This window comes from Lucilia cuprina, chromosome 6, assembly GCF_022045245.1.
Source record: "Lucilia cuprina isolate Lc7/37 chromosome 6, ASM2204524v1, whole genome shotgun sequence".
Lineage (NCBI taxonomy): Eukaryota > Metazoa > Arthropoda > Insecta > Diptera > Calliphoridae > Lucilia > Lucilia cuprina.
Window position 1 is genome coordinate 22,022,661 of NC_060954.1, and position 15,112 is coordinate 22,037,772.

The 15,112-nt window shown below is 29.6% G+C and overlaps 1 protein-coding gene across 1 annotated transcript; it reads left to right on the forward strand.

The window, feature by feature from the left end:
- The first annotated feature begins 10,600 nt into the window (after positions 1-10,600).
- Positions 10,601-11,347, forward strand: LOC124420980. Its single transcript, XM_046955583.1, has 2 exons — positions 10,601-10,880; positions 10,944-11,347. Exons 1-2 carry the CDS (start codon positions 10,663-10,665, stop codon positions 11,344-11,346), a joined length of 621 nt encoding a protein of 206 aa, XP_046811539.1. The 5' UTR covers positions 10,601-10,662; the 3' UTR covers position 11,347.
- Positions 11,348-15,112: the final 3,765 nt, after the last annotated feature.

The window sequence follows — 15,112 nt, forward strand, 5'->3', positions numbered from 1 at the left end:
GTTACCCAAAATATTTTCGGTTAATTATTGTCCATTCGTGAGCTGGACAGTTTTAAAGAAAATATCGTATGGGAACACGATTCTTCATGTTAAATTTAATATTTTATCCAGCTTAAAAAATTCTTTATGTTTTATAATGGTTCCCAAAATATTTCTAGTCTATCGATGGCCGTTCGTGATCTGAACCGGTAACAAAAAAGTCCCTTTTTACTAATTTTGTTTTAAGTTATCCAGCATTTCTTAAACAATATATAAGCCAAGTCTAGTGGTGCGCAAAATTTGCAAAATTGTGCATATATTTCATTTTTCTTAGTAAAAACCTAACAATTTTAAATATTTTGGAATATGACAATTATAAGCAAACGGTTATTTATGAATAATACATCATTGGACGCGACTTTAAAATACCTTTTAAACGATACCCCGTATTGGATATCTTGTTTCAAAACAAACAAAAATTTAAAGAAAAATAATTCCAAAATACCTTTTTTAATTTGGTCCAGCGGTCACTTCAAATATTTTGGGAATCATCATAAAACAAAGCAAGGTAAATTTTGGGAGGGGTAACAAAAAGTGAGTCGGTATAATGTACATATGTGTCAAAAATTTAGAATAATTACCTTATAATAAGATAATTTTTAGGAAATCTGTATTAATATTCCATCTGCTGACTGGTATACTTCCAAAAATTGTAAAACGTTGGACTCTAAAATATTTTTGTAATTCTTCATAAATTTTATGATCAATCTTTCAAATTGTAAGATTTTATATTTTGGAACAAAATAAATAAAAATAATGTTATAATTAATATTGAATATACATACTTTTGTATTTATTGAAATTACCTCTTATACTTTAGGAAGCAATAAAATAGGATTCTCTTATGTCCAATTTAAAATTTAAACTGTCAGATCCATTTTTTACATTTTCTGCAAATAATCGACATTTTTAATGGAACCGCGTGATGAAATAAGACATATATATCTTACCAGATCCCTTTTTTATATTTTTTAATTCGGTTAGAAGTATTTTAATAGGGCTACTACTTTCTAAAACATAAAATAATTAAAATTTAATTAATTAATTTATTGTTTTTAAACAATAAAAACATTACCTTTCATGAACATATTTTAAATAACTTGGAATTAAACCATCTATAAAGATTGGAAATTACGAGGCATGGATTTAAAATTATTTACAGTCACTAACACTAATACTGCAATACTATTTTGCTCTCTTCTAATTAAGGAGTTATACATGTTCAAAAACTATCTACTTAGGTTTAATATCTTGGGAACGGCATGCTCAATATTAAGAATATAACTAAATAATAACTAAACAAGTAAGAGTTCTATATTCGGCTGTGCCGAATCTTATATACCCTTCACCATGATGTGTTTAAAGCCTTTTGTACCTTTTGAAGAACGAAAAAAGTACCAAAAAGTCCCCATCTATGGGTCCTCAGTTAATCCGGGCCATACAAACTTAATTACATGTTCCTAGGTTCAATATTGTAGAAATTGTAAAAAGTACCTTTTGAAGAACGAAAAAGTACCAAGAAGTCCCCTTTTACTGGTTCTCACTTAATCCGGGATATACGAACTTAATAACATGTTTCTAGGTTCAATATTATAGAAATTTCAAAAAGTACCTTTTGAAGAATGAAAAAGTACCAAAAAGTACCTTTCATGGGTCCTCACTTAATCCTGGCCATACATACTTAATTACATGTTTCTAGGTTTAATATCGTAGAAATTGCAAAAAGTACCTTTTGAAAAACGAAAAAGTACCAATAAGTCCCCTTTTATGGGTCCTTACTTAATACGGGCCATACATACATAATTACATGTTTCTAGGTTTAATATTGTAGAAATTGCAAAAAGTATCTTTTGAAAAACGAAAAAGTACCAAAAAGTCCCCTTGTATGGGTCCTCACTTAATCCGGGCCATACATACTTAATTACATGTTTCTAGGTTCAATATTGTAGAAATTGCAAAAAGTACCTTTTGAAGAACGAAAAAATACCAAAAAGTCCCCTTTTATGGGTCCTCACTTAATCCGGGCCATACATACTTAATTACATGTTTCTAGGTTCAATATTGTAGAAATTGCAAAAAGTACCTTTTGAACAACGAAAAAGTCCCCTTTTATGGGTCCTCACTTAATCCGGGCCATACATACTTAATTACATGTTTCTAGGTTCAATATTGTAGAAATTGCAAAAAGTACCTTTTGAAAAACGAAAAAGTACCAAAAACTCCCCTTGTTTGGGTCCTCACTTAATCCGGGCCATGCATACTTAATTTCATGTTTCTAGGTTCAATATTATAGAAATTTCAAAAAATACCTTTTGAAGAACGAAAAAAGTACCAGAAAGTCCCCTTTTATAGGTTCTCACTTAATCCAGGCTCTACATACTTAATTTCATATTTCTAGCCAATAACAAAACATTAGTGCTGCTCTGCTACTCTTGCTCTGCTTTGCTTTTATAAACAAATTACAATAACAATATTTACCGTATTGTTATGTATTTTGTTTTTGTTTTTTGCAGTTTCTGTCTGAGCATGAATAAAAAATTTAAATTTTATATGAAATTTTCAGAGGTTGTCTCGGTTTTTTGCTCATATCTCCGTTATTTATGGACCGATTTTGCTGATTTTAAATAGCGTTCTTGCCGGTCGTATGTCTGATAGAATTATGGAAGATTCGGATCTCGCAGATATCTGGGGTCTTCTAAAAACTGATTTCAACAAACATACAGATAGACAGACGGACATGGCTTAATCATCTCCGCTACCTATAAGGATCCAGAATATATATACTTTATAGGGTCGGAAAATTATATTATAGAAATTACAAACGGAATGACAAACTTATATATACACTTCTCACGAAGGTGAAGGGTATAAAAAGTACCTATAATTAGAATAATTAAATCCAAAGCTATATAAAAATTGTATTTATTTAAAAAAGGTGGGTTTAAAAATATCTGATTTCAATATTAAATATCTTATATGGGCAATTTCGTGTCGAGTGACCCAAGTCAAAAAATAATTTATGTATAAAACAGTAGTATTAATTTCAATATAATGATAGATAGCGTTTGAATACTTTAAGTAAAAATTTTAATGTATTTTGTTTTGGTTACGATAATGAAATACAAATAAAATTTTAGCTCAAAGTGATCATACGTAATCTAGAAACAGGACCTAAACGCGCTAATAGTTTAAAAAATATTGAAATATAAGATTTAAATCAAATAACTCTAAATAGGTTAAAAATGCAATGTTCATCAAATGAAAGACGAAACGTACAACTTGAAAAAGTCTTTAAATGCTTATAACTCCTAAACTAATTAAGATATTAGACTTCGTTTAAAAACATTGGAAATGGAAGCCGTTTAGAGTTGTTAACTTATTCCTAAAATAGTATTTTAATGTAAAATATGACAAATTAATTTTTAATTTAATTTATATAATCCTTGAAGATAATTACTTTTTGGTATATTTAATAAACTTCGCCAATTAACAAAAACTTATTAAATGTTTATTAACAGTTGACTTTTAACACAACACTGCCATATTGTTTTTTATTACTTAAGATTCACATTATATTAATTCAGACGTCGGCGCTAGTATTGTTCTGACAACGAAGATTTTCGGCAAATTACATGTACACAACACGATCGCATACGAACCTCTAAACAAGAGCATCAAAAATACAAATATTTTATTTAGTTGCTTGACAGCATTCAACAAAGCGGGTTGGTGTCGCTTTGTTAAAGAAATTGCAAACACAACTTGAAGAAACAAAAACAACTTGCAAAAGCAAGAGAATAATTTACAAAAACAACGTACACTCTAAATAATTTTCTAGAATGCATAACAATGAAAGTAAATAAGTTAATCTTGTTTCATACTTTTTTTGTACATTTTAATTAGAAATGTTGTTTCTATGTGAAGAAATTATCATTCTTAAGTACATTGATTACACATTGTTTATAAATATTCGCAAAAAATAACCAAATATTTTATTCAGTGCAATTTCAATGAAAAAATGCCAATAGTGTGTGTGTAGTGGTGATTTTTTTATCTGCCTCTCTATCCGCCGGTATATGTATTAATTACACTATTTTTCTATGAACTTTAAATTCAATAGCTCATTTAAGTTTAACAATGAATAATTAAAACTAAACATGACTGGACAAAATACAAAACATCACTGAACTTAGCAAAATTTCTGCATTATTAATTTTTTATTTTTTTCGCGTTCACGCTAAAAAATGGAGTATTTATATTTTTTTGTTTTTGTACTCTTCTTACTTTCATCCGGAAGTAACCTAAAACTATACTTTCAGACGGCGAAAACTAGAAATCAATGTATTTTGTTTTTGTGAAATGTGTGCTCTCGTCTGACAATCGTCCAGAAGTGACTAAAATCCACACTTCCAGATGAATAAAATACAACATTAATGTGAACACTCTTCAAACTGTCTTCCAGAAGTGACGTAAACATACAAATCAAGAAGATACAAATTAGGAAACTCTCATACAGAAGTCACTAAAAAGTATACTTCAAGATGAAAAAAGTTCAACAGTCATGTTTTTTTGTTTAAGCAAAATGGATGCACTCTTCTAACTATCATCCGGAAGTAACTTAAAAGTGTATTTCTAGAAGACGAAAATTCGAAATCAATGTATTTTGTTTTTGTAAAATGTGCGTTCTCGTCTGACAATCGTCCAGAAGTGTTTCTGACGTGGCGTCTGGGGTGATGCGCAATAGTTTTGTCTTCTAAATGTTTGAAGGGTAGAGTTAGGTACTGCTGTCAAAGAGTCGGATTACTTGTTATACTTTGACAATGAATTTATTTAATTGTAGTATTTTTAAATAAATTATTTTGAAACAGCGCTGACAGAATTTAGATGCACTATAAATGCAAAAGAAAAAATGCAATTAAAAAAAATTCAAACCTTGATTTTTAATTTATTGTAATCCGTTTATGAGTTATTATGGTTATAATGTTCGCTTGGTTTAATAATTTTCCATTAAACAATGGTGTTTCTCATCAACATCTCCGAACTTAAGGTATTTTCAGACTACAATAATGAATATTAATACTTGTCAAAAAATCATGTAGTATAATACAATTTCGTAGTCTAAAATTGTGATCAGTTGTGCGATACATTGTGAAATTTAGATTTTGTTATAAATTGTGTTAATTTTAAATTTAATATAGCAAAAAGATACGTATAATAAGCATAAGTGAGAGATTAGTGAGCATAAAATATAAAGTCGCTTTTAAAACATAAAAGTGTTGTTATGACAAAAATGGAAATTTAATACTTGTACGCACTTTTATGTTATAAAAAGTCACTTAAAACTGAACCGAAATCGACTCATCAAGTAAGTATTAAACAAGCGGAACAGTTTCTTCCGAACTTGGTCACTTTTCATTCATTTTCACATTCACTCAGATTATATCAAATTAGATTGTTTTAAAATTTAAAATTTAAGCTGCAACTTTATGGTTACAATTTGGATAGAAATTGTTGGCAGGGAATAAAAGCAAATACATCTACACACACATGTACATCTACTTCCAATTCACAGTGTTGCTGTTTATATATAAAAGCATAAAAAAATTATTTTTATATATTTTACAAACTCCAAACGGAATGACTAACTTATATATAGCATTCTCACGAAGATGAAGGGTATATAAGTACTATTTCTAATAGAATCACAGAAAAAAACTAAAAATAAGTTTCAATTATCAAAATAATTGTATCAAGCAAGTTTTGCTCTTATAACCAAAATGATATCAATTACCAAATTTGTAACAGAAATATTTTTTCCAAATAACGAATTAATTAGAACAAATAATGTCAATAATTGAGACAAGATTTAACATTGATTAGTTCATTAATTGAATAAATTAAATATTTAATAAAGATAAAATTGAATTTTTATTAATTTATTAATCAAATGAATTAACTGTTTGGTATAGAATTTTTTAAAAACCAATTAAGAATTATAAAATTATTACCGGTTACACACAACGTTAAAGGAATACTCGACCTTTAACAATGCGTTCAACATTTGCAAAAAAATATCACTTTGTTGTCACAATTTATTATATAAAGTATTTCATAAATTGTCAATAAACTTAAATATTATATGCCTAAAATTTTATTAACTTTAAGAATTATAAATATTCCTAGCACAAAAATTCAAAATAAAATATTAAAAAAAAAAAATAAAATAGAAAGGTAGGCCAGAACATTTTTTTAAACCAGTTAAAAAATTAATAGAATCAAATAAAAATGTAATCAAAATTGTACACTTAGGTTTTAAACAATGAGATAATTAAGACAAATTTGTTTAATAGAAAGAGAAAAACATGCTAATTGAAAATAAACTACCGATAATTTTTTCTGTGATTGTAAGCACTTTACACAATGAGTTCCGGTGATTTTTCTCGTGAATTTATAAGGAAATATTTTGCTTACTGCTTATTCCGAATATTTTTGACATACATTAAATAAATAATACCCCAAATGAAACAACCGATTGTTTAAAAAACATCTTTTTGTCATTTCATTGCAAAACACAATAAAAACAACATGCTGGAAGATTGCTAATGTCACTCCAATTGCTTTAAAGGGATAGGCTAATAACATTGAAAATTATCGTCCAATTGCAATTTGTTTTGAACTTTCCAAAGTTGTGAAAAGTATGGTTAATTTCCATCTTGTAAAATATCTAGAGAACAACATTTTACTTAATGACCGCCAGTATGGTTTTCGTAGAGAAAGCTCTACGGGAGACCTCTGCGACAGTGCGATATCCGATGGACTAAACACATTTTCTAACTGTCGAAAGAATCATTCAAATGTCTCGGTTTTTTGTAATTTCTTCTTACTATTACACCATTTATATCCGACCGAAAATGGAATACAACTCCTCTGTATGGGCCGGAGCTTCGAGGTCTATTTTGGAGCTACAAGAGAGGATGAAGGTACTTATCGGTAACAGTAGGGTATCCAACTCTACTGATTCACTGGAGCACCGTCGAAACGTGGGATTTATTACACTGTTCTATAGATACTATAATGGATTTTCCTCTGAAATTAGGGAACTCGTTTCCGATACCTGTACACGACTGTCATCAAGAACACACCCATTTGTGGTCGATTGACCAGTGGACCGCACAACACATTACCGGGAAAATTCATTCTTCAGCCGCACTGTTCGTGTGTGGAACAAACTTCCTGCACAAGTATTCCCCACCACTTGTGAAAAGGTTTTAATCAAATGCCTACACACACTACTACCTCTATCCTCCTTCCCACAACCCATTTTCCTAGTTCCAGCACAATACACTGCATAAATAGGGTGCTGGACCGAAATAAATGTATGTATGATTTCAAGCAAACGTTAGGATATCTAGTCAGGTAGCTAGCAAACTATCTAAATGGAAGGTTAAATACATAGTTCGGGACTGTCTGAATGAAGTTTAATACAGTACTTTTCATTTATAATCATATAAGTTACAGTCACATTACTAATATATTAGTTTTAAGTCTTGTTGAATCAATTTCATACAAAAAGTTTATTTTATATGTAATCCATTTTTGATATAAACGCTTTTTGCATATATGCATATTTTCATGGTTATTCTAAGAAAAATTCTATAAAAATAATTCAGTAAATGCATAGTCAAATAAAAATAATATTAAAAACCAAAAACATTAGTTTTCGAAAATAGTCACCTTCAATTTAATGAAATAGCTAGCGAATGAACCTTTTCGTAATATCTATCGTTCTGAATACGAAGATTCAAAACTCGTAGCAAGAGCTTGAAAACACACTCATTACTTTTAGTTGTTTAAAAACATTCAACAAAGTTGGAGTATAGCGCATGTCATTCGTTTATTGTTCATTTTTTGTTTGTTATACCCTTCACCTTCGTGAGAAGGGTATATATAAGTTTGTTATTCCGTTTGTAATTTCTATAATATAATTTTCCGACCCTATAAAATCGGTCCATAAATAACTGAGATATGGGTAAAAATCTGAGACTACCTCAGAAAATTTACTTAACAAATTATAAAAAAGCATAAAAACAACAACAAGGAGATAAAGCAATAATATGTTGGTAATACAGCTCATATTTGTTTGAGGGTGGTAATACAGTTTGACGGTGGTAGTTTTCTTTAAATATTTTCTTTCTTTTTAAATATTTTATTATACCCTACACCACTATAGTGGGGAGGGTATTATGCGTTTGTGCTGAAGTTTGTAACACCCAAAAATATTGGTCCTAGACCCACCTTAAAGTCGATTTAGCTATGTCCGTCCGTCTGTCTGTGTGTCTGTAATATAGTTTTGAAAAATGTTTATGCAAGTTGTCATAAAGATTTACGTTTTGTACCTGGAATTGACAAAATACATCAAGGCGAATTCAAAAAAAGTGGTGGCAGTTCTGCAACAACGACATTTTACATGTATTTTGTTTTTGCATTTGGTTTACGTAGATGTCAAAAACCATAAGTACGGCGAATTCATTTGATGAAAAATTTTTGTAAAATGTTTATATTATTTTAAAAAATTAAGATAAAATTATTTAAAATTTGTGAGGAAAATATATTCTGAATTGAAAAATGTTTGTTTCAAAAGAAAAATTCTATTCCGGCAGCTTAATTTGCAAAATTTAAGTAAGTCCCTGAAGTTAAGTAAAACTTAGTTTTTTGTAAAAAATAAACATAAAAAAGTACCGGCAGTTATATAAAGCGTTCCGGAACAGAATTTTTTAGTTAATCTCTTTATCTACATAGTGTATATATAAAACAATATTATTTAATTTATTAACTTTTAATAGATTTCAAAATTAAGCCATAACGCGGAAGTCAGTTGCCGCCAGCCGGGTAAATTATTCATATGCGTTTCTTAATAGTAAGTCTTCCGGAAGAGATTTTTTTAGTTAATCACGTTATCTACACAATTTTAATATAAAATATAAAACAATATTGTGTGATATGTTAACATTTAACAAAAGAAAAATATTTTTCTTAAATAACATATTTGTATATACATATACCAATTATGCCATTATTTAAATAAAATGATATTTGTTTACGAGATCCTTGGTATTTTCAGATTTTTTACATAAATAATTCAAAATATTAACGAAGTTTTTCTCCGTTTGACGGACATAAATATAAAAATGTAAACTATAACAAACTTTGACAGCTACGGAAACCAGGCGAATTAAGAAAAAAAATTATCAAAAATTGAATAAGACCACCATATACGAAGTCGCCTTGGAATACATGTTTTAAAAAAATTGAAAGAAGACTTTCATATTAAAAATGAACAAACAAAAAATTAATTCATTAGTAATATTGATAATTGTTTAGCAAACCAATTAAAATCTACATATGCAATATCTTTAGCTCTTGCAAAAAAAGGTCGAGGACGCGAAATATTCAAGATATTTATCTGTATGCTTCGACGAAAGTGTCGATAATTGTGATACCAGCCAAATGGTAGTATGCATTAGAACCGTTGATTTTAATTTCAACTTCTTTGAAGAAATTTTAAAACTAATTTCTTTCTACGGAAATGTCACAGGAATTGCTATTTATGACGCTTTTAAAAAGCACATTTTAATCACTGTAGATAAAAGTAAATTATCCGCCATTTGTACGGATGGTGCTGCAGTTATGATGGGGCGAAACAATGGTTTTGTTGGACATTTAATAAAAGCTGACATAGATGTATCAAATTTTCATTGTGCTTTTCACCAGCAAAGCATTGTTTTCAAAAACGGTAAGCTTCAAAGAAGCAATGAAAATGGCCATAAAAACAATAAATAGGCTCAGAGGAGGGCATAATGGCTTTACCCATAGAAAGCTGGTGGCTTTCTTAAAAGAAATAGAAGCAGAGTACGGTGATATATTGTTGTTTACCGAAGTTCGATGGCTAAGTCGAGGAAAAAGTCTGGAACGCCTATTTGGAATTTAATTAAAGAGATAATCATCTTTATAGAATCCCAGGGCTGTTCTAAAGTCTTCGACTTGTAAAATTCATTAAAATCTCCAGAAGTTTTCCTTGACATAGCTTTTCTAACAGACGTAACAAAACATTTTAAAAATTTAATACTGCAATCCAAGGGAAAAATTAAAATATTTCCCAAATATTTAATTTGATTAAGGAATTATCGAGAAAATTAGTGATTTTAAAGAATCAAATTTTTTCGGAAAACATAATAAATTTTCCAAAATTAAAAAAAAGTCTTTCTAACAAGGAAAAACTTTAATTATTTTTCGACGAACTAAATTCCCTTTTAGAAGATTTTAAACTTAGATTTACAGCCTGTTTTTCTAAAACAATAAAGTTCTCACACGAGCATTTCATTTTAAAACGATAACGTCTAAATTTTGGTTATCATAAAATGTTCAAAAGTTTTCGTTTATTTAACTTTGAAGTATAATGAGCTTTTTTATCGTGAGAGACTATTATTGCCAACGTATTTATTTTTTCAAAAATTGTTTCTTTTTCCATGTAACTATATGTTATTTGTTGTTAATCCTACAAATAATAATAATAATAAGTTTTTAAAAATAAATAAACAAAAATGCAAAATAATTAAAAATACAATGTTTGGAACAATTTGGATATCAGTGAGAAATTCTAGAAATCAAAATATAAATAATCAACGCATTAACAGGAGGTATTTGCGTGATTCTACTAATTGCATGGAACTTACAGATGAACGGTCAGTTAAATATCAATATTTCAAGAGATATTTTTTAATGCATATGATATTTTTTAATGCATGTGATTCTACTAATTGCATGGAACTTACAGATGAACGGTCAGTTAAATATCAATATTTCAAGAGATATTTTTTAATGCATATAACTATTGATCTTGCTAGGTTTGTGGCCAATTTTCGAGTAAGTAAAGAAGTATTTCTCATGTTGCTACAAGAAATGGAGCCAAAGATGAAAATGCCATATCGAAACACCCACATTCCTGGTCATATTAAGCTAGCAACATTCTTGTCGTTTGTTGCTACTGGGGGTAACCAAAATTGTGTCGGAAATGAAGTAACATCTTCGATTTCAAAGTCAAAGGTCTCCGTTATAATTAATGAGTGTCTCAATATATTTGATAATTATTTATGTCCGAAATGGATTAATTTGGAAAAGTCGGCCAATGAAGAAAGCGAAACAAAAGAATGTTTTTATAGAACTGGTGGTATACCCAGCGTAATCGGACGTGTTGATGGAACGCATGTCCGAATTAAATCCCCGGGAGACGACTTAAAACATCTTTAGTATAACCAAAAAGGATTTTATAGCATTAATGTTATGGGAGTAAGTAGATAGGTAGATACATAGATAACACTATATATGTATATAAGCATATGTGATTTTTTTAGATTTGCGACCATAAAATGTTTATTACATACGTTGATGCAAGACATCCAGCAGCCAACCATGACTCATTCGTTTGGAATCATAGTTCTGCTGACCACTATTTTAAAACCCAATTTTTAAATGGCAAAAGGAACTTTTGGTTGCTTGGCATGTCTATATCTATCTATATTTTTATACGAAAAAAACATTTTTACGTATTACAATAGGCGATTCGGGATATAAACTCCTTCCATATATGCTAACGGGAATCCACAGTAGGGCAGAATGGAAATTTTTTGGAAATAAATCTGGCATTTCTAAACGGCTGATCCGATCGGGATAAAATTTGGCGTGAGCGTAGCCAAGGAGTATTCGAGTTTAAGTTTTGAAGATGAACCCCGCAGATGCCCCAGGGACGGAGCTGTGGCGGCTCAAAGTAGGGTACCTACGACCTGTAAAATTTTTAAACTCGTGCCATTTTTTTGTTTTTCACCCAAATACAAAGATTATATTTATATTTTCTGAAAGCGCTCGACGAGATATTGAAAAAAACATGCTTGGACATACTACTTATCTCTTATAATATCCCAGTTATAGGCATTTAAAAATTTAGTGATACAAAATTTACCATACCTTGGTCCGCCTTTTTTTGAATACCGGGCGTAATTTTGGACCAAATGGACCCTGTTAGTTAGACAACAAAATTTCCAATAATATACAAAAAATTTCAATATCATTTACAGATTCAAAAATATACGTTTTTTAATTTAAAAATTCAAAAAATTTTTGATTTTTGCCGTTTTTTTTTTTTTTTTTTGCCCAAAATGAGTCTTGACTCTTTTATTAATAAAATAAAATTTTCTTTAAGAACATATAACAATTTTATAGTTTTCTAAAAGGCATCTTTACGCAAAACGCTTTGGCGTAAAAAACTTGTCCTATTTTTTGAAAATGTTGCCACTGCGTCCTTCCGAATATGACCTATTTTTTATCAAAACTTCAACTTTGGGCGACATGTTCTAAAATCCCAAAGCTGGGATCAGAAAACTGAAAGCAGTTTTGGAAACCTCAATATGTTTTCTATTTACTCCAAAAGTATTTTCCCAGCCCTGAAAGAAATGTGGATCCTATGGGCAAAAATGTAAAAAATCCCATTTTTGGGATTTTCATTCCTATTTTTGGGAATTGCAGGATGCCCTTTGACCTTTTCAATTTTTTTTTGCATTTTCTTATTTGAAATGACAAATTTAACAAGCGTTGAAGATTTCATTGAGTTTTGTTCATAAATAAAGATTTTGTCATATATTACATATTTGTTAAATTTCTAAAACTATGATTTATATCAAAATTTTAATAGGGTCGCAGATAGCTACAACAATTTAGTCCATATTTATCCCTTAATATCTTTTTTTGTTAGATATGGAAATTCTCGACCCTTTACAAAAAATTTCAAGCCAATATCTCAATTACATTCAAAAAAATGTTATGCTTAAATTTTCAGAAATTTATAAGGTAAAAATATACAGGTAATGATAATTTTGATTCATTCACTAATAAGAAATATCAATGACTGAATTACAGGTTATAGTAATATAGTCCTAAATGTTAGTAGGTAGACAGTTCGTAATTTTTTACTTTGGAATTCCTGTATCGGAAATGACAAGAATTGGTATATAAGTAAACTTCTCAGATTTTAAGTACCATATTTAATAAATCTACAATGAAGATTACATTAAAGTACGAAGAGTTGTGTTCCGTTTTATGGAGTGTATCTTCAAAAGGGCCAGAAAGAATTGAAGACATTTAAAATTATATAAAAACTACATATAGTAGAAAAGTAGACAAAACAGGCATATCAAAAATTGAAAACTTTTGAAAACTTTTTGATGTAAAAAGTAAGTCTGTGGATGGAAGTCAAAAGAAATTTCGATTCAAATTTTGTAGTTGGATGGAAACTACTACGGAAATCTCAACTTACAACACATCAGCAGGAGCGCTTTGCAAGTCATACGAAGACTTATGTTCAAGGTCAAATAAAAGAGGGTCACACAAAAACTTTTTTCAATCTCAAATGAGGAAATTGCTGATACATTTAACGAAAGGAAAACCAACCTATCGATGACGTACATATTGCAACTATTCTTCCCAATGCATCACCAAAACGACTTAAGCGAATTGTGGAAAGTATACCAACTCCAACATCACAATCAAATTTTACTGAAGAGGAAGCAATAGCGCTTATGTTGGAACTGGGTCTCAGTCGAAATAAGTACCAAATATTAAGGAAAGCTCTGCATGAAAAAGGACACAATATATTACCATCATATTCCCTTAATCCATCATCGTCAAGCATCGGAAATTCATTTGAAGATATATGGATCAATACAACTCCGGGTTCAAAAAATTTTTGTAGACCCATTGGATTTGAATATATAAAGGAGTCAAAGAAAACAACAAAAGATTTAGTGGAATATTTAAAAGATGAAATAAATGCACTGGAGCCCATTTGCATAAAAATAAAGGAATTCTCTATTAACGTATCATATCAGCTAAGCTTAACAATGATTGATTGAAAGGTCAGCAATGCCATAACAGAAACTTCTTCCTTCTGGAGATGCTCAATATGTAATGAGAAAAAGTCGCAATTCTCAAATATAAACAAAAGCAGAAGTATTAATGAAGAAGTCCTGTCTTTCGGAATTTCACCACTTCATGCCAGAATACGATTTTTGGATTACTTTTTACACATAGCATACGACCTCAAATATAGAAGTGTGCCAGAGAATCTTACTAAATCAACAAAAAATAATGAACAATTGAAAGAACTGAGAGCTGCGGAAAAAAGCAGAATCCAAGGTAATACGGCGAGAAGGGTTTTTTCGTGATTTTGAAATTACTTCAAAAATAACTGGAATCGACAAGGAGTTGCTTCGAAGAGTTAACACTATTTTAATGGCACTGAATAGTAAACATAAAATTAATGGAAATCGATTTGGGGAATATACATCTGAAATTTCTAAATTACTTGTATCTCTGTATCCATGGAGGGAACTAACACCAATAGTACACAAAGTATTGTGTCATGGTCAAATAATAATTGAATCGAATATTCTTCCACTTGGAGAGTTAACAGAAGAAGCCCAGGAAGCGAGGAATCGAGATTTTAAGCATGTTCAACTTTTCAGCTCAAGAAAATGCTCCAGGCAATCACAGAATGAAGATTTTTTTTAATAGTTTACTTCTATCTTCTGATCTTGTTCTTTCAACTATGCGAAACTCTATCATCTCAAAACGAGGAAGATTTAAAGGACTTATATTACCTTCTGGATATGTATACCGATATGACAGATTAATTTATAGAAAATAAGTAGTGTGAGGAATTAACTATATAAGTAGGTTGTAAGAATTAATTGTATTATGTTTAAGATAAACAGTTTAAATAAAAGAAGCTATTATACTAACTGATGATATTGTATTAAATTGTGTTTTATATTTCGGTGGGCGGGAAAGGTGGTTTGTGGGGTGATTTAGGTGTTGTTGTGCGTGGCTCATAATAAAATTATATTTTTTTATTGTATATACAATGTTATAGTCTTTAATAAAATAATTAACTAAATAATTTTTAAAAATTGTCCAAATATTTTATTCAACACAAAATGTATGTTCTGTCTGTCATACTTAATAC